General features: G+C 39.6%; 2 protein-coding genes across 3 annotated transcripts; one reads left to right on the forward strand and one right to left on the reverse strand.

Moving 5' to 3' along the window:
• The first annotated feature begins 1,680 nt into the window (after positions 1–1,680).
• On the forward strand, positions 1,681–2,414 carry LOC121993721 (non-specific lipid-transfer protein-like). The gene is made up of 2 exons (XM_042548066.1): positions 1,681–2,075; positions 2,180–2,414. Exons 1-2 carry the CDS (start codon positions 1,723–1,725, stop codon positions 2,187–2,189), a joined length of 363 nt encoding a protein of 120 aa, XP_042404000.1. The 5' UTR covers positions 1,681–1,722; the 3' UTR covers positions 2,190–2,414.
• Positions 2,415–4,907: 2,493 nt separating this feature from the next.
• LOC121995783 lies at positions 4,908–13,712 on the reverse strand. 2 transcript variants are annotated; one of them, XM_042549551.1, is made up of 6 exons: positions 13,288–13,712; positions 13,015–13,130; positions 10,772–10,840; positions 9,078–9,321; positions 5,327–6,454; positions 4,908–5,239 (listed from the first exon to the last, which is right to left on the reverse strand). In XM_042549551.1, exons 1-6 carry the CDS (start codon positions 13,612–13,614, stop codon positions 5,030–5,032), a joined length of 2,094 nt encoding a protein of 697 aa, XP_042405485.1. In that variant the 5' UTR covers positions 13,615–13,712; the 3' UTR covers positions 4,908–5,029. The 2 variants fall into 2 exon arrangements, with proteins under 2 accessions (XP_042405485.1, XP_042405486.1); XM_042549552.1 differs by lacking the exon at positions 10,772–10,840 and having other exon boundaries at positions 13,288–13,711.
• Positions 13,713–21,540: the final 7,828 nt, after the last annotated feature.

Consider the following 21,540-nt stretch of genomic DNA (forward strand, 5'->3'; position numbering starts at 1 on the left):
ATGAGCACAACTTTAATTATTACTTAGTAATTTATTAAATAAAACATTATAATTATGCCTCGTAAAATAATTTTTTTTAATTATTTTGAAAAGTTAAACATGTAATATTATTAATTAGCACCACCTCACAGAGAAAACATAAATTAAAATTTTCTTATTCTTAATAAATAAATAAATAAATAAATATATATATATATATATATATATATATATATATATATATATATATATATATATATATATAAAGTAACTAGTCATCCAAGTTTGATCTCTCTTGATTCGCCCCTAGAACGTAACACAGATAATGAGCGCATAATATCTCTGGCGTAATGATCAGAGGTCGATTCTCAAGAACTGACGACCTGAGGTTTACCCCAACATACGTCTGACGTCTGTGTACCTGTATGTACCTCCCTCTATATCTGTGGGGTCGACACTAGGGGGACCGTTAATGTAACGGATCTCTATTAATCTCTCTTGGTCTGCGTGGCATTTAGTCTATCAATTTATCCACAGTTCTAGCTGATGCGACAATAAAGGGGACTATCAAGTGTGGGTCAAAGATAGAAATAGCAATTGATATTGAAGTCAAAATTAAGATAGTCAACAATGGTCAATGGTGGTCAACGGTCCCACCAAAGATGGTCGAGCGGAAAGTAACGTCAACTGCTGATCGAGCATAAAGTGTTCGATCAACCAGGTGGCTTGTCTGAATAGAATGCTCGTCCAACTAGGAGTATTACGGCAAAAACATTAGATGCTCATTATGGATGAGAGGAACGTTAAGGTGGCCGGAGAACTTGTCCGGTCAAGTAAAAATAATATACTAAACCAAGTCACTACGGGGAAAAGCAACAGAGATCGACTGAGCGGAGGAGTCCTGGCCGAGCAACTACCCGCTCGGCCGAACAATGGGGTCATTCTCATATCTCTTAATATTTCTTTGGGAGGTAATGCCTCTGACAACAGGACATGATCAACAAGCGGATCCATACTACGGAAGCTTCTACTATCCCATCGGAGATTTGCATGCCTTGTTAAGGTATAATATTAGAGGCACTTTTCTGACATATTCTTTCATAGGACGGTTGGGGAAGTGTGCTCACGCCTTGAGGAGCATGCACGTCGCTCACTAAAACACTATATAAAAGAAAATCCATGCACCAGAAGAGGTATACACTATTCACTATTCACACTTGTGCTTTCATTATTATTATGTTGCTCCATTTTCTACTTCCGATAACTAATTTGAACGTCAGATCAATGCTGAGACCTTTTTCTTAATCCAACATTAACATTTCCTATGTTATAAAATGAAGCAGAGTCTTCCTATGATAATTGAGGAACTATATCTCTAGTTAATCTTCTTCATGATCCGACAGAATCATTAGCTGTTCGACCCAAGGTCAGGTCGATGAGGCACAGCCCCTACTATCATTCAAAGAATAGTACAACCCAAGATCCTCATGATTGATATAATTAATTTGTATTTACAAATATACTTTTTTTAAAAAATAATAATAATAAATTTAATGTATTGAATAATTCTTTTGTTGTTTGTTTACATTTTCCAATTCCCTTCCTGTAGATGTGCATTAAATTTCCAACTGCCCCTTCTACCTCCCTCCCGAATGCAACTTCTATATATAAACCATCCATGGCCGCTCTTCTCTCCACCACACTTCCTCTTTAACATCCGCTCCCTCGGTTATTTCTGCAGGCATGGCGCGCTCTACATCTTGTGTCGCAGCAGCTGCTCTGCTTCTGCTGGTGGCCCTGGCGGCGGTGCCGCGGAGGGAGGCGGCGCTGACGTGCGGGAATGTGGTGATGTTCCTGTCGCCGTGCATCCCGTACGCACGGGGCACGACGGCGGCGCCGTCGGCGGCGTGCTGTAGCGGGGTTCGGGGGCTGAACGAGGCCGCAAAGACGACGCCGGATCGGCGGACGGCCTGCAACTGCATCAAGTCGACCATCGCCTCTCTCAGCGGCATCAAGCCCGCCGTCGTCAGCGGCGTCCCCAGCAAGTGCGGCGTCAGCGTCCCGTACCCCATCTCCACCTCAGTCGACTGCTCCAAGTCTGTCTCTAGCCTCACTCACTCACTCACTCTCTAACTTGTCGAATTTAATTCTATCGATCTAAAAGATTATATGGAATTTTTTTGGTTGATTTGATTTGCAGGGTGGAGTAATTAAGATAGAATACGTGGATTAGAATAAAAAGGCAGGAGACATGAGGCGAAATGCTCAGCACTACTCCTACGTATTACCTTTACTTTGTGTCTTAATCGAACTGCTTGTGTACGTCTACCCTACGTACTACGTATGGTACGCATGGTATTGTACATGCATACAAATGCATGGTAAGCATGTATTGTAATATCGTGTGGCATAATACAATGGTTAATCTGGTATTCCTCGTGGCTTGTCAATTAAGAAACCATCACTGCATGGTAGAGTAATTTTGACTAAAATTAATTTAAAAAATATTAAACCAATTTATTTTAATAAGTTGTGGCAATGGATATTTTTATATGAGCAATTCGTGCCATGAATTGCCCATTTTAGTATTTGATGATAATAATAATAAAGGAGATCATTTTTTTCCCTTTTTTTCATTATTATTTTTTACAATTAATTATTATTTCCCCTATCCAACAAAATATGTAAATCATATTTTTCAATATTGTTTTAATTAAATTATAAATAAATAAAAAAGCTTTTAAGATGGATGAATAAATTTATAATATCAAACTGTAATGGAACAATTTAAAAAATATAAAATTTTAAAATAATCATATAAATTTAAATTAAATGATCAATAACATCTAAATTGAGCGAGTAAGCTTAAAAAATATAAACTTTGATTTTAATTCCATGTGCTGCTTTCTGTTTTTCCCCAGCACTGGATATCTAATCATTTGGGCTGATTCATCCTTGAAATGACTGCACGGCCCAATAAAATTTTTTTTTACCTACCATCAAAATAAATTCAGAGGACGACCTTGCAAAAGACTATAGTTGATAATTGAATCGTGAATACTTGGGAGACTGCATGAACATCTTACTACTGCACCATAGCTCATGGATCTTGTTTGTTGCCTCTTTTAACCCTACCTCTTTATGTAAATAACATGATGATCACAAAAGTATGTAATTTGCTATACCATCACTTAAAGTTCTCAAAGCGTTTTACAGTAACTCCTATAAGCTTAAACATTAATTCAACTAAAGGAGTCTATCTACTTTGGGCAGTAATCTGAATAGTGTTTGAGAAATGCTTTTAGAACAAAACCTGAGCAGTCCATCAGTTCAAGCTATTAGATTCAACAGAAGGTTAATTCAATCCGGTCCAAATAATAAAGACATTTTGAATAAAATGTACAGTGTCATAAGTCCCAGTTTAATCATCCTAGATTGGCAGGTGCTTAAAAAATCTTTTTTTTATTATTCATAAATCATGCGAGAAGCTGATTTCTAATGCACCATTACTTGCAATAAATTCAAATCCAATTTGGTAATCATAATAAATGCAATTAATTCTGATCCAAATTTTCTGATAAAAAAAAGGTAATAACTAATGCCTGATATATCGAATTTCACTGCACTCCATGTGACTTCCAACCAATAGAACAGCAACCATACATTTTGCAGATGCCATTAAATCATTGCATCTCCACAGATATGACTTCTAGCAGTCTCGGACTTAATATTTATTTATTAACTGACAAGGACCATAGGGCTCACTGGAAGGCATAACCAGTGAATATATCTCGTATGGAATTGGAGATATATCTCCATCGGACTAAATAGTAGTACTGCTGTGGCATTATCACTGAAACCTACTCATCTGAATGAAATTGAGACATAGGTACAAGATATGAACAATTGGTACTGCCAAACCTATGTAACGCAATAAAGTGATATTTATTTGTGCCGACGTAATATCAATATCAATCCTCAATCTGATAAATAAGTTTGGACTGTACCGAACGACCCACACATAGAAAACAAGGTAAGAGAAAATAGTCTATTATTTTATAATTTAATTCTCAAAAAATTTTATTATAATTCCTACAGGCAGACCTGGGCAGAAAATGATTGTTATAAAATTCCACCTCTTCCCCCTTTCTCCCTCGGACTCTGTAGCCTTTGAAAAGGTGAAAAGGTTGCAGTCTTGAAGACGAAACTAACTGAAGATGCTCACATCACAGGTTTTTTGCAATATGATACTCCAAAGCTAGTAATGTTAATAGCAATGCAGTATGTGTCTTCTTAAAGGAAAAATGATTAACCTGGTCAATTTACCGGAGTATAAAGACAGCTCCAGAATATAGCTGCAACGTTCTCGTTCCAAAGTCAGCCTTGAAAGAGTTCAGGCACCATATATTTGACATCGTCAGAACCTCAACCAACCTGCAAGAAGAAATATGCAATTATATATGCTTCATTAATCAATCATACTTGAAAGCTAATTTTTTTCAAACTTACCTAAGTAACACTGTGGAGAAAACCAAAGATAGGATTCTTGGATTAAATGTGGAAGCACGAATTCCGTATGACAGCAAGCCAAACAACTATAGTTTGTCTGATGAATTTTGTTTGAAGATCTCTGTTGGCTTCTAATTCTATTACTAGGTCAAGAAATCAGGCTGTAAAACAACAAAACGGTCAAAATATGACATCTGTTCCATCAAGATTACCTACTGATGTTGCTGAGCTCGAGCTTTGTCTCTCCCTGGTAGCTCCTACCATCAATTCCGGTGTCGTTGAGTTTACTCCACAACCTAATGCAATAATAATATCGGATTGGGAATGACATTGGGTTGAGCAAGTACAATTCCTAATGCATTGTTCCATATACTACTGTGAAAATTATAAAAAAAATTATGAGTGGACACATGCATTAATTGTCATCAAATTGGAACATTAATTGCATTATAAGAACAGAACATCTAAAAAATTGGAACAGTAATTGCACGAGTATCAAAAATTTTCATTACATCACAGCAAAAATCTAATGACATTAACATCAAGGTTCATTGTCATGGTATGGTGGTTCATCGGTGTCATTGTTGTCAAAATGGTCGGCCATGTCAAATCTAAAAGAAACACTTAGGAGTGGAGCTCCTCCGGAATGAAAATTCAAGCAAGGCAAGTCAGTTGAAACAGTATCCCCATCAGAGAAACCATCGCAAAACAACTGGCTGCTGCTAGTAATTGCAGAATGATTGTTCACCTTCTGCACAAAATCATTAAAAATATGAGTGCCCCCAATAAGGCGTAATAGATGCAGATGGAATTAGCAAAATGAATGACTATTACTCACATTGGCACAAGAAAACTTTTTGTCCAAATTGTTGAGCACTGAAGGGAGAACATTCATCAACTGTGGGCCGGATACAGTAGGTGCTGAAGCCATAAGCATATGAAGCATCTCTCTGGCATTCTTCTCCATCAAAGATTCTGTTTTTGGAATCAGAGGAGTAGCAAGACCTGGAAGCAGAGGCGAAATGACAGAAGATATAGCCAGTCCAGCACTAACAAGATAAGCTTGGCCAGAGGAACAAAAATCTATCACCGGGATGTGGACAATTGGATCAGACATGAAAGGGGTAAAGATGGGAAGTTGTGAGCATGGCAAACTCAATGACACAGAAATTGATGAAGGAATTAATGGAACGGAAACAAGATTAGGGAGAGACAGAGCTTGAAGCTCGGCAACATCAATAGGCAGCTTAGCTGGAACAGATGCCACTGTGGATGAAGCAACGGGCAACAAAGAAGACAAAGGTGGAAGGGGCATCAACTCAGGTGTTGTTGAGATATGGAAAGGGTGCAGCGAAGATGGACAAGGGGGACACCAGCAGTAGTAGGGAGAAAAGGAACTTGAACTACTAATAATCTGTGAAAGAGGTAGATGAATAGAGACGGGGCTCAATGATGCGAAAGGAGAAGGCAATGATGGGATATCAGGAAGGCAACTAGATAGCATTGAACTTCCATCTGTGCCACTTTGATTGTCATTCTCCTGTTTGCTCAAATACACAACAGCTGTACTTGAAGTAGAAACTGAAGCAATCAGTTCAGAGCTTCTCGTTGATGTGCTCAGATGGGCGTCTCCATGGCGCTTCACTTTCTCCCTTGTCCAGATGGAGGATGATATTCTTGGCATTTCATCTTTGAAGCAGTTTAGCCTTCGACAAAGACTGCCTTGGCATAAAGAATGAACCTTTCCAGCATGTGCTGACATAGTGCGTGGACGCAACAATCTCGAAACTGAACATGAAGACTGACATTCAGTTTCTCTGAGACCAGAGGCAGCTGGACTAACTTCTACACTGCTAGAGCACCCGAGAATATATGCATGAAGGTGAGTTGCAAATGAATCAAGGTGTGATTCAGAGATTCCGGTAAGACAGGTCAAAGAGGGCTTTCTTCTAAGTAAATCTTTCATCTGTGGCACGCAAATTATACATACTAAGCAAGCATTTTTCATAAATAAGACCTACACCTACAAGGCTACAACATATTCATTATCAAATATAATTCTGCATAAGTAGAAACATCACTCGTTTAAGGATGATGCCAGGAAAATGTACTAATACTCTATGTGTTGGGTTTTTCGGGCCGCAAAAACCGCTTTTTGCGTTGCGGAAACCCTGAATCCCATCCCACCGGATCCGTGTGAAGTTATAAAACAAAAATTTCTACGTGTACGAGTTTCTCTAACCTAGATCTACACTAGATCTACAAAGATAAGGAGTTTACCCTTGATGCGATGCCCTTCGCAAATCCCGCTCGTCCAAGATTCGCCGGATCTCAAGGTTGTCAAGTGTACAACCCTCTATGTGTATCCACACGAACAAATCGATGGAGAGAACCTCTAAAGATGTGCTAGCAACCTTAGAGGATCAGCAATGGTGGAGGAGAGGGAGAGAAGAAAGGTAGAGAGGAAGAAGGAGGTTACAAAACCAAAATGAAAACTCACCCTTGAGTAAAGTGGTCGGCCACTTCAAGAAGGCTTTTAAACCTCCATGGGATATCAAGAGTCACAGCTCTTGATCTCCCTCATGAGATGACACACACATGTGCTAGCCTTGATGATGTAGCACATCATAATTAGTCCACTTAATGCCAACTCACAAATGAGGTGGCAATGGTCAAGTCAAACTTGACCTTTCATCTTCCTCTCAAGTCAAGTCAAACTTGACCACTTCTCTCCCATGGTTGATCAAATCTAACCATTGGTTCAAGTCAATTTTAATTCAATGAATAAAATTGGCTCAATGAGTCTAAGTCCAAATTAGACTCATTTAACTCATGAACCAAATTGAGTCCAACTCAATTAGTTTACTTTGGATTACTCTTAATCCAATTTGGTTCATCATATGAACCTAATCCTCTAGGTACATCAAATGAGCCTAATCTCCATCTAATTGCCCTTTGTGTGTGACCCTATAGGTTTTTGTAACGTTGGCAATGCTCCTAAACCCATTTAGAAGCATAAGTAATGAGCGGTATCTAACAACGCATCATTACTACCCAAGTTAAAAGAATGTTGAGATCCAACATCACCTTGTGACTACTAATTGTAACTCTTCACAATATGTGACAAGTATCCTTCTATCCTTGACATCTAGATTGATCAATATGAGGCATAGACCGTGTCATCCTCTAATCAATCTAAATCTTGAATCCTAAGTAGACTCACTCAATCAAATGAGCTCAACATCTCATATTGACTCATTTGGGCATAGCCATGTGGTCTCACTCTATTAAGAATAATGATGTCACTCCCGTCATATAGGAGGGATAGATCCAATCTACATCACTCACATCCCTCCGCATAATTCGTTACATACCCAGTAATCGCCTTTATAGTCCACCCAGTTACGGGTGACGTTTGACGAAGCCAAAGTATGTAACTCCTTATGTAGGGAACCATGGTGACTTCAGGTCCAAGGACTAATAGTCATACTAATAGCCACATGAGAAAGTATATGACACTCATATAACGATCCATGATACTTTCTCATGGCAGGTCATTCAGTATATATTCTCCAATGCATACCCATGTGTCAACTTGATATCTCCATATCCATGACTTGTGAGATCAAGTCATCGAGTTGACCTACATGCTAGTCTCGCCGCATTAACATTGTCCCTGAATGTTATTACTTGACTAGGAATGACTAAGAGTAGTGTTCCCTATATCATCTCACTATCGATTCAACCAATCGATTGATATAGGTAAGAATCTTCTACTCAAGGACGCTATTATACTTAGTTATTTGGCACCAATACAAGTAAGCATAATAACCATAAATAAATGTCTTTACATACATAAGAAATATGATACAATGAGTTCATACAACAATCATCAAATGATTGGCTTTAGGACTCTAACTAATACTATGCTACTCAGTAACTCAGACACGATGCTGGAATCCAACACAGGAATATATATCCTAAAATCCAACTCTGGAATCCAACACAGGAATATATATCGTAAAGTCCAACTCGTGATTTTTTTTTCACTGAGGACATGGGAACTACATATAATGTATACAATAATATATAAATGTATATAATATTATATAAGTATATAATGTATATATAATATTTACACCTTTAAGGGCATTTTGGAAAAGGTATAAAAGCATGGAGGGACAGACTTCTTGAAATGTTTCCTAACATAATCAGCTTAGTATTATTATATAGTAAACGTAACCAGTCTCATGATTCTCATGAGTCACCTCCTCCAACGAGCTCCATACTTGTCACCTACTCACTTCTACCGGCCTGCCCTTCTCACGATGGCTTCCCATGTCTTCCCTTCTCATCCATGATCCACCTGCTTTCTGCCTCAGCACCTCACAATGACTTACACATCATGAGCTAGGATGCAATATTTGATTCCCCCTCCAGTTCTTCCTCCACATGCTTCTTCTTCTTCCTCATTTCTTCCTTCATGCAATTTTCTTGATTTCCTTCTAAGGAGATAACGAGTCCAAGTAGCAATGCTAATAATGCATAATGCGACTATAACAAAAACTAGAGAAAGAATAAATCCAAACCTTATCAAGCAATTCCAGTCCATGGCTCTTAGACTTCTCTGAGCACCAATAATATAAGATCTGAGGTCCTGGTAGCTTTAGCAGGAAGGAACGACCAGAAGCATCAGCATATATCTCTTCGATAACCACATCAGGACTATCACAGTCATTACTCAAAACAGCTAATCTCTCTATACGTCCATCATCCCCAATGAATGAGAGGCGCATGTTAGAAGATGGCAAGAGGTTGAGATTTAGTTGCCCCCTGTATAAAGAAAGAAAACAAGGCCTAAAAAACTACACAAAACACCTTAAGAATATAAATAAAACAAGTGAGCAAGAGCATTCAAATATGAAATGAGTCTAAAGACACTTTTGACAAGTCAGGTACAAATAATTTGGGTACAAGTATATAATATTGATATGGATCTAGGTGTCTGGCACTGCATTTTTCAAAATGTTAACATAATGAAGATGTTTAATATCCTGATTATATAAATATCCTGTTTTTCAAAAACAGTGAAAACAAAAACTGCTTGCAAGCCCTTCTACATGACCCATTAATTTAAGAATAATATTTACTGTTTAATAACTAGTCAAACATTAATTTCCAAAAAGTAACAAAAGAGATCGAGGATGAAACAGTTCAAATCATTTCAGATGAATCAAATTTGCATGACAGAAGATCAACAATAGAATGCAGAAACAGAATTTGTAGATCACTTTATTAAAGCGAGCAAAACAATATATCGGAAACATTAGGACATAAACAGTGATGACCAAAAGAGACCAACCAAGTCTTATGGTCAAAGAAGAGGGAATTTCCTAAATCAGAAAGATATTTTCCTGCTAAAAAAGGGGTTGGTGTCAAGTATCAAACTAGAGCTTTGTATCCCTGGAAGGAGAGAAAACATGAGAGAACGAAGTCACAGAGAGAAAGTGAAAAAAAGAGAAATTTGATATTTTCTCGGGTCAAGTTTCCATGAACAAGATGAGAAATTTTAAAAAAAAAAAAACAGCATTTGGAGTACAAGGCAGAAGCTAAAACAGCCACACGGGTAGTGTCTGGAAATATTGGATCATTTCTATTATTGTCTATGAAATTTAGGCAGAAAAAAAAAAGATAAAGGAAGTGAAAGTTTTCATGTCATTTACTTTTCTTAAACAAATTTCCTATAAAAAAAATATTCAATTTCTCTCATTTCACCCTCTGTTCTTCCTCTCCATTCTCGACTACATAGCAAAGATTATAGCCCAGGAGATAAGTACAAAGACATTGGCATAAAATGAATTAGCGGCTAAAAGACTACAGCCAGCATAACTTATAAGTTAGGAAATAAATGACACTAACATACAACAAAAATGCTCCTTTATGCAATGATACAAAAGTAAAATATTTGAAAGCCTATTAAAGTGTGTAAATTGCCTACTTAAATAGCATAACCATTTTCTCAAAAAGAAACAAAAAAGCAGAAGTCCATTATTATATGTCTTTCTCCAATACAAAAGAATAGAATGAAACATTATGGATCTTTCACCAAAACTCAGCTAAAAGCTAAGCATGCAAACATCCTAATAAATATCTATTGGTAGAAATGGATCCTATTGCTAGAAACAATTATGTAAATAAATGTATCATTAGTCCATGTAAGAATCTACCTTCTTTTGCTCATAAATCACAGATCTTAATAGAACATCACAAACGCCCAATTTACCTACAAATCAAAAGACATTTTTTCTTGAAATGATGTGCCAGATCATCACTAGTAAACTCAGATAGAATCCTGCAATCATTGATAAACAACAAAGATGGTATATCGTCCAAGCACTGGAAAAGACTTAACTTAATATAAAAGTTCAAGTGCAATCTCACATCCTAATAGTAGACTAGCTAATAGCATAAAACCACAATGATAATTGAAGCGAAAAATATAACAAGGCTAGAGTAAGACAATTGAAAGTTTATTAATCAGACTCGATAGAATAGATCAAAAGTGGAGTGCCACAATGTTGAAAGATATCCACCATATACCACCAGGTTGGTAAAACAAGATCCTATACTTCACACTTCTCATACTGATTGTCCAACCTATAACAGTTTCAACTGATGAACACAGCTTCTTGTCTATATGGGAGACACATGTTTAGCCATACTAGCAGTGATGTTCATGAATGGTTCAGAATATTCTAATGATTTGTATTTTTGTACCATCAAATGAATAAATATTATTATGCACAACCTATGAACAATTATAAGAGAGGCTTTAAACAAGATTATTGTAAGAATATCTCACGAGCGTATAATTAACCCAAGGTCAGCTGAATCAGTACTCTAATTATGAGAATTTCCATCAAATATAATTATGATATCCTTAAGGATTTAAGAAATGCAACCACTAAAAGATGGCTTCATTACAGGAATCTAGCTTTCATGCTGTCACCCTCAAGTACCCTCTAGGTTATGGATTCTGATCTAGATTATGTAAAATTAGGAGAAAACTAATATTTTCCTAACCTCTCTTAATACTGCCATCATGCACTTGCACAGAAATAAATCTAGTAATCAATAAAGTAATCATTTCAGCTAAAAGAAGTCTATTAAAATTTAATCATTTAGGTAAGAAAAAAGGCAGCTTTTCAACAAAAAAAAATTTCTTGAATCATATTGTAGTCTCTTATTCAGGACATCACACATATATTTTACATATATTTCTTTTTTATGTCAATTTCACATCTGGAAATACAATCAAATACATGGAAAAGATCATGAGGTCTTTTGGGTAGAGCCCAAAAATAAATCTATGAAAGTTTGGGCCTAAAATGGACAATATTATACTATTATAAAGATATGTTAATTCTTTTGATCCTAACAATTGGTATAAGAGTCGTGATCCAGACCAGATGTCATGTGGGGTAACCTTGAACGAAATTGAGGGGAGGCCTATAGCAAGTCAAGAGTGACCGGATGTTTATGGGGAGGGCTGAAGCATGTCAAAAGTGACCGGATGCTTGCGGGGAGGCCCGGAGCAGATCAAGAGTGATCAAATGCTAAAGGAGAGATTTGGACCATGAGAGTAATGGTGGTCCTCCATTTAAGGGGAAGATTGTTGGGAACACAATCAAAGTCCCATGTTGGAAATACATGGAAAAAATCATGGGTTTAAAAGATGAAGATATCTCCATTGGTATGAGACATTTTGGATAGAGCTCAAAAATAAATCCATGGGAGCTTAGGCCCAAAGTGGACAATATCATACCATTATGGAGATATGTGAATTCTTTTAATTCTAATAATTAGTTTTTCGAGTTCAAGTGATTTCAATAGTGGGTTGTTATTTTTCCTGCTTTCTAAACTTCAATCATGATCCACACCAATCAGAAATTATGTTGTTGCAAAGTTAAATTCTTCATGACAAACTAAAAATTTATGAAACCATTTTTGTTTTCATTAGAATGCATATTTGTCATCATATCCAGCAATCTAATGCTTGAGGATTACTAATATTTGTGGGAAATCAAGGAAGATCTTGCAATAGGCACTCTCTCCCTACAATCTACATTTAAAAAAAAAAAGCATTGGAAACAGGAACTGACCTGCATTTTCATGCAGAATCACTACAAGAAAATTGAAACCGTCAAAGATCAATAATCTATGTGAAACCTTAATTCGATAATGAGTCATACAACTAAGAAAATAACCGTATGTATATTTTTTTTGTCAACATTAGTGAATATAACAAACATAGAAAGTCATAGAAAGAATTTAGATGCTGACTTGACATAGATAATAAAAAAAGAAAGGAAGCATAAACAATTATATCAAAGACAAGAAAACAGTAGATTATCTTTCTTTGTTTTTTGATGAAACGGTAGATTATCTTTCTCTAGAGGAGGAGCATAAAGGGGAAAAGTCAATATCAGAACGAATACATTTCAATTCGTCAAGTTTGTGGCTCACCTTTTATCAATCGGGCATAGAATGTTCCCTTGCTTCATGACCTTCCCTACACGAACAGAAACAAGAGGAACGCACAAGTACCTTGCTAACATCCCTACTTCCGATGTTTCAAAATGCTGATCATGTATAATAAAAATAAATAAATAAAAATAAGCGCCACAAAATGGGGAAAGGTCTAGTGTGTGTATATATATATACACACACACACTACAGCATTCTCAATGGAAATAACCCTAATTTTCAAAACCGATATTCCGGGTAATGAACGGAAACCTGGGTTAACTGCGCCAGAAGCCTCTCCTCCGCCGGTCCGCCTGATACGTTGAGCTTAAGCAGAGGCTTCGATCTCTCGTCCGCACGGCAGGCGCCAGGAAGCTGCAGGTCCAGCGCCTGGAGCCACGGCAGCACCGCGGCCTCCCGGTCATCCGATTCTCCACTAAGGACATCTCTAAGTCTCCGGGCGAAAGCGTCTCTGCCGGGGCTGACCCTTTTTGTCCCCGAAGAAAGATCCGCCGAGGGCGAGGCCGATTCGTCTCCGTCAGGAGACCGATCCGAGCCCTCGCTCCGGCCTAGGTCATCACCTTTCCTCGGAGGAACCATGCCGAAACCTTCACGCTTCTCTCGCCGATGAGACGAAGAAGAGCAATTGAAGAAACAAAAACCGACAGGATTAGCGATCAATGCATCGGAAAAATGCGGACAGTACGGAATTATGAAGCGGAGTTTGGGGGAGGAGTTGCGGTCCGCTGGCGTATACGCCACGTGGCGAAGAAGGACGGGAGGCTTACCGCTTACCTGGCGTCGTTTGGCATCTGTGTCACATGACGACGACGCTGGTCCCCACGCCATCGGTTACACTTGCCGGATCAATCATCCGCCTAAAAAGAGGATGGAAAAAAGATGAGGCAGTTATTTATTTTTTATTTTTTGCCGTAATAATGATGACGACCTCGTGTACCTGGTTTGGTTTGGCATGGGTGAAGCAGCGTGGGCCGGGTTGTGGGATCGGCCGATGGCATCGGAGTAAAACAAAACGGTTCGGATTAAGGGATTTAGGGAGTTACATAAAAGTAAAAAATCTTCGCATATGTCTTTACTATAAAAAAAAATAATAATAATAACTTCTTTATCCCATTTTTAATTAAATTTTACCCCATATATAATTAAAAATCCTTATATCACACCTCTCTCCTAATTAAAAAACCTTTCAACCACTAATTTTAAATTAAAAATTCATTTTAATCAATATATATATATATATATATATATATATATATATATAAATAAATAAATGAATGAATGAAAGAAAGACTGGCACAAAGGGGAGGAAGCTCTCTCGAGGGAGTTCCCTCCATGTCACCATGTTCACATTCAAAGTTTTCATTGTGGATGCCCTTACGCCACATGATATATGGGTCATCTCCGACTCAAAAACTTAGAGTTTTTTTTATATTTTGCTCACCTAACTCTTTGGTTGTGAGGGGTGAAGCCATAAGGGAAGAGGAGGGTAAATAAGGGGAAAGAAAATTTTTAATCTTGTTTGGGAAGTAGTGAGTTCACGTGATGAAGGGGTTGAAAGGGTAAGCTTTAATCGGAGAAAAGAAGTCAAATTCTTTACCCTCCAATTTGGGGTGTGATACGGTGCATAATGAGCAACTCCAAAGGGAATGTTGGATCAATGGTCAAGATGATGTAACAATCAAAGTTAAGGTGAGGCAGTAGTCAAAGTCAAGATGAAGTGGTAGTCAGAATTAAGATGAGGTGACAGTCAAAATCAAGTATACGTAACTAAGCGAACCACTCTCACCGAAGCACAGTTCTCCACCACTTATAAGTTAGGCTCTCATCATACAGTTGGTCGGCCTAAGCACCAGTCGAACCTATGAGGCACAGCTTCCCACTTCTCTAATGTAAAGTTCTCAGCATGCAACTAGTTGGTCCTAGAATCGGTTGGACATACGGGGCTCAACTCCCCACTTCTTCAATATAAGATTCTCGGTACATACCCGATCAAATCGAGCACTGGTCGAATCTATGGGGCCCAGTTCTCCACTTCTCCAGTGTAAGGCCTCAAGCACAAACTCGGGTGGACTTAGCGTCAGTCTGATTTACGGGGCACAATTCCTCATTTCTCTAATGTAAGGCCCCCAGTATAAATCCGTGTGGACTTAGCGCCGATTGGACTTATGGGGTCCAGCTCCTCATTTCTCCAGTGTAAGGCCACCAACACAAACCAATGCGAACTTAGCGTAGGTTGGATCTATGGGGCCCAGCTCTTGCTTTCCAATGCAAGGTTCTCAGCATAAACTCTGTCGGCCCCGGCGTCGGTCGGATTTACGGGGCCCAGCTCCCCGCTTCTCCAATGTAAGGTTCCTAGCATACAACCGGTTGGCCTTATAGTCGATCGGATCCCCTCTAGGAAACAATATTGTCAAAGAATCACGGCCACCTATTAGAGAATCAAGGAAATATTCCCTATGTTAGTTATATGGCGGAAATAGCAGAAACTTCTATCCTCCTAGATGCAGAAATTATGGGTTTATTTTAGAAAAGGTGTTAGAGCATCATAATGGTTCATTCTTTTTTGGAAATGCATTGATATTCGGGCACAGAGGAATCATAACACTATAAAATGTAAGTACTCCATAGAAATTTTGATGTGGTCAATTGAGCTAAGTTATGTCTTATTGTGTTTGATATCTTGCATCTAAGTGTGTTAAAACTTAGGAGCACAAAAAATCTAACAAAAGACACAACTATCGAGAAAGATGACATAGGAAGAAAGTCGACGAGCTCGGTGCATCTTAAAGATGAGGTACTGTGGAAGAGTACACCAGTGGACGAGAAGGACATGCACGACGTTCGAGAGATAAAAAGTCGGGGAGGATGTTTGCTTGAGGAGAAGGTCAGAGTTAGGTTAGGGTGAGCTAAACTCCGGTTAATCGGAGCATCATCTACACGAACAAAGATCAACTAAGAAGCTAATCTGCCTCATGGAAGCCGCCTTCAATGGCTTGGAAGGCGCATCGCATGAATAGTGCGAAGGCGTCTTCCAGCCTGTTGAATGCGCCTTCAATAGTCGTTCACTGAAGATAAAGTTTTATCTTCAGCGGATAAAACTTGTCTTCTTAGAGGTGCCCTGAACCTCCTTGTTGGCGCGTTCGAGCCATGGATAGGATTTTCTATGAGCTATAAAAGGATCCCTGGAGTTAGGAAATAAACAACTTATGTATTCATTTCCTAGTGTTTTTCTGAGTTATCAAAGAGTGTAAGAGGTTTCTCCGCCTTCAACGAAGGAGATCTTTCTAGTGCTTTCATTTGTCTTAGATTAACAACCACATAGGTTGTAACCAAGTAAACTCCGACCTTCTTATTTATTATTTTTTAATTTGTTATTATTTTTATTAATGTTAATTGTCCATAGTTACTTAATTTAATTATGCATCCTTGCTAAGCAAAAGCATGAGATTGTTTTATTGTAACTTTAATTATAAGTTATTCACCCCCTCCCCTCTCTAGTCGGTCACATCGGGACCAACATAAAAAGAGATCTCCACCAATAGGCACAGGTACACCAGATTTCGCTATCACAGTTCATCACTCTTTATTATGGTTCTCTATCTTCTCCGCCCGTTATCTGACTTGAGCGTTGGAGTGTCTGTATCAACAGAGCCGCCTAGTTAGTAATAGGGGTGAGTATTCGATTAAAACTCAACCGAACCAATTTTTTCGAACAAATTGAATCAAACGGATTTTTGAAAAAAAATTTGAATAAATCAAACCAAATTTTTAATAAAACCGAACCAAACAAACTGATTTTTTTCTAAAAATTCAATTTATCTTAATAAAAATTCTGTTCGGTCTAAAATTTAGGGTACAAAAATTTGATTTGGTTCAAAAATTTGGTCTATTCAGTTAAATCGAATAAGAAATTCTAAAACTGAACTCGAACCGAATTAACCAATTTTTCAAAAAAAAATGAATTTCTGAATAAACTGAATCGAATTTTTAAATTCAATCAGTTTGATCAGTTTGTTTGGTTTAACCAAACTTTTGCTCACCCCTAGTCAGTATGTCATCTCCCTCGATTTCAGACAGGATCATGTTGTAAGGAAGGATAAGGAGAACCAAAAAGAGAATTATTTTGATTTTATCCCTATTTCAAACCTCCCAACAAATTGCGATAAACGATAGTGAACTCCAATTGCAGCTTGACGTGCACAAAAGAAGTAGTAGAGGTTGATCCGGTGGTAAGAGGGGGGCCCCGTCCTGTAGAAAGTCCCGAGCCATGTGGAAGGTCAAAGTCAACGGTCAACGTCGCGAGCATCCAGCTGACTGAACGCGTGTGTACGATTCTGCATTACAGCTCAGCCTGATGCCAAGCTTCCGACGCTAAGAAGACTCAAGCCTGACCAGCAAGGAGGAGCGAGGGTCGAGCGCCCCCCCATCCCCACCGCTCAGTCAAACGAGGAACGCAGTTTCGGCCCGGTAAAGGTGCTTTCTTTGCTCAGCGAGACAGAACCGAGACAATAAGATGATTGGCCGAGTGGACATCCCGCTCGGTCCGGCCTTGGTATCGCTTGAAAGGCACCAACCGAGCGGTTCCTCCGCTCGCCCCGGTAAAGGACAAAGGAAGCAGTTGACGATATCTTCTTAGGGACCAGTGTTGCCGACAGGTGGTATGGTCGGCGGCATGGTCAGACAAAGAATCGTACGGAGGAAGCTTCCACTGTCTCATCAGGAATATGCCCGTGTTATTGAGGTATGACGTCAGACATACTTTTCTGACACATCCATTCTAGGTATGCTTTGAGGAGTGTGCACGCCTCGAAGATCGTGCACGCACCTCTGAGAGCCCTATATAAGGACCCCCAGATTTCGATGAAGGTACGTTCACTTCTTTACTGTAGCTACAGTTCTTGTTTCCCCTTTGCTCTACTTCTTTCTGTCGGAGATCTTTCTTGAGCTTCGGAGGGCCATCGCCGGGGAACCCCTCCCCGACTCGGCGTTGTGCTTGCAGGTTCACGTCGGCGGGAGATCTACGCTTGCAGAGTCTTCGATCAGTCAACGGGAGCGCCACATCCCCAGCGTCCATCGACTCAGCTTTTGGACATAAACAAATTTGATGTCGTCTGTGGGAACGCACTGAATCCGAGCCAAGGAGATGGAAGAAGTTGGATATCAACACACTGTGACGCTCTCTCAAGAGGAGCTCGACGTGCTCATACAGGCGCGAGCGACCAAGATAATAGGGCAGCAACAAAAGGCGCTAGCCGATCGACTGGTGCAACAAGCAACCTCAGCATCTGGAGGCCGAGCGGCGCACGAAGACCGACCGAAACAACTCTCCATATGGGCCAAAACAAGGGTCCGACCGACACATAAACAGAGGCGCTGCTCGTCCCGATTCCATTCCATCGGGCCTTGTTCCAAATGCCATCTGAAATCGTGCAAGCAAATCGAGACCGGTCTTCCTCTGACGAAGCTCTCGCTTAGAACGCCAGAAAGGGCAAGTTGCCCCGAGCTGACTCCTCCCCCGAACGGATCAACCGTCAATTATCCGAGGCAATTCTATAGGATCCTCTGCCAAGGTACTATGCACCCTTAGTGATCGGCGAATACAATGGGTCGACTGATCCGAACGACTACCTCGGTAACTTTGATAACGCCGCAACCCTTCATCAATACACAGATGGAGTTAAGTGTCGAGTCTTCCTCACCACGTTATCCGACTCGGCACAACGTTGGTTTCGAAGATTATCGGATGGATCAATTTAGAGCTTCAAAGATTTTCGAATGGCCTTCCTCCACCACTTCGCGAGCAGCAGGCGCTATCAGAAGATCAGCGTCAGTATGTTCTCTATGAAACAAGGGCCGAGAGAGACTTTATGGGCCTACATTCAACGCTTTAACCAAGCGGCCATGGATATCCCCACGGTCTCGTCTAAAACTATTATGCATGCCTTCACCCAAGGGCTCGTCGATGGAGACTTCTTCCCTCGCTCATCAGAAAATCGCCCCGTGATTACGACCATATGCTAAGGAAGGCCAACGAATATATAATGTGGAGGAAGCTCAGGCAGCCCGAAGGAAAGAAGCGCCATCAGAGCCATCGGTGCACATCGAGCGAAGTCCCCCGGTCAGCCACTAGCCTCTGAGAGGGCCCCGAGCTGATGTGGCACGATCGCATCAGGAAACGAGGTCGCACGCCATCCAACACGTGGTCGCTGAACGACCAAGGCTTGAGGGAAATGTATGGACACCTATGTTCTGTACCTTCCATCAATCGGCAACCCACAACACCCGCGATTGTCACAGAGTTCCTACGGTCGCTCAGCCGACTCCCAGAAGTTACCGCTGTCGATCGTCTTCCCCCGAGCTGCGATTAGGAGGCCGAATGACGGACGGTGAGAGGAGACCAGACAGTCACCCGAGCGGCAGCATCATCATCAAGCAAGGAGTGATGACCATACTCAAGCCTCACACGAGCAAATCAAGCACTCCACTCAGGAGGAGGAAAACCGAAGCAACGCTGCTCGGGGTGAGATCAACATCATAGTTGGTGGACCAACAACGGAGACTCCAACCGAGCCCGGAAGTCATATGCTCGGCGATTGGAGATCCATGCTGTAGGATGCAGCCAAGAGAGGGCGAACGAGCCTGAAATCAGCTTTGGCCCCGAGGATCTTGATGGGATTGAAGTGCCGCACGACGACACCCTCATCAACCGTGCAGTAATCACCAACTTCACTATTCATCGCATATTTATTGACACAGTGAGCTCAGTCAACATTATTTTCAAGAAGGCCTTCGACTAGCTCCAGATCGACCGGGTCGAGTTGCTACCGATGACGACCCCTTTGTATGGGTTCACCAACAATGAGGTCCAGTCGATCGGTCAGACAAGGTTGGCCATGTTGGGACCGATGTGCCCGCTAGAGAGGGGGTGAATAACGTTTCGTTGCGCTTGCGTCGGTTTGCTTCGTCTTGTTGTTGTGCAGCGGAATACTCGAAGACAAACACTCACAATACTAACACCTAGGATTTACTTTGTATCCAACTCAAGAAGAGGTGACTAATCCAAAGATCCACACACGATACGCTATCTCCACTAATAAAAACCTCCTTCTTGGTCGTAGCCAAAGGCGGAGAAGCCTCATACAAACTCACACACAACACAAACACAAATACAAAGAAGAAACTCTAAGAATACAAGTGAATACAACTTTCTTCTTGCTACTTGTTGTTGCCTCTTGAACCTTGAAGATGCTCCTCAAGTGCTTTCAAGAACTAGCGTGAGTGCTGGAGAAATCGCTGTGAAGATCGTTGTAAGCTCACAGGAGAAGATCGCAAAAATCTGGTGAAGAAAACACTCCTCCCAGCCTATATACAGTGCCTCCAATCGATTGAAATCAACTTAAACTTAATTTTTTAACCTAAAAATTATTTTAAAAATTAAACTTATTTTTTTTAACTTAAAAATTATTTTAAAAATTAAACTTAAATTGTTTTTAACTTAAAAATTATTTTAAAACTTAAACTTAAATTTTTTTAACTTAGAAATTATTTTAAAATTTTAAACTTAAAATTTTTCAACTTAAAAATTATTTTAAAAATTAAACTTAACTTTTTTAATTTAAAAATTGCTTTAAAAATTAAACTTAAATTGTTTTTAACTTAAAAATTATTTTAAACTTAAACTTAAATTTTTTTAAATTAAAAATTATTTTAAAAATTTAAACTTAATTTTTTTAACTTAAAAATTATTTTAAAAAATTAAACTTATTTTTGTTTAACTTAAAAAACAAACATCTTAAAAATTAAATTTAAATTTTTTCTAACTTTAAAATTCTTATCCAAAAAAAAATATACAAAATCGGAGTCAAAAACCAGGGGCAGGCGCCCCTAGTATACGGACCCGGGGCGCCCAGAAGGGATCCGGGCGCCCCGCCCCACTTGACCCCGGGCACCCGGGATGGATCCGGGCGCCCGGAGTCCCTTATATATAGGGGGACAGGGGCGCCCCCTCCAGTTGCACCTCCTCCATTCGATTTCGTCCAAGCTTCTTCCAAGCTTTACTACGAAAGCGTTCAAAAGTAAAATTTTCCTCGTTCTATGGTTAATATGCGGTCACGAATCAACCGAGATCGTCAGTTCTAAAAATATTTTGGCAATGGCTCCTCCGTAAAATTCTTGTTTTTCGTTTAAATTTTTAGAATTTTGTTGCATGCTTGTTTTCTTTAATTAGTATAATTTTGTTTCATAATTTAGGAAACGTTCTAAATCTGGTGCTGGGCCCTCCACTCCTAGCATTGACCCTAGGTTTCCCACTGATGAGCTTAGGATTAAGTTTGAGTCGACCATCTACATGGCCATTAGGACTAAATGTATAGATAGAGCGTTCTTTTTACGCTCTTACGTTCCACCAATAGAGGCTATAAATCACTATAACTTACAGAACCTTGTTGAATGTACTAGCCCGGTAAACATAAGTCTGTGTGCCAAATTTTATAACAACCTAGTGAA

The sequence above is a fragment of the Zingiber officinale genome, chromosome 6A (genome assembly GCF_018446385.1).
Source record: "Zingiber officinale cultivar Zhangliang chromosome 6A, Zo_v1.1, whole genome shotgun sequence".
Classification (NCBI taxonomy): domain Eukaryota; kingdom Viridiplantae; phylum Streptophyta; class Magnoliopsida; order Zingiberales; family Zingiberaceae; genus Zingiber; species Zingiber officinale.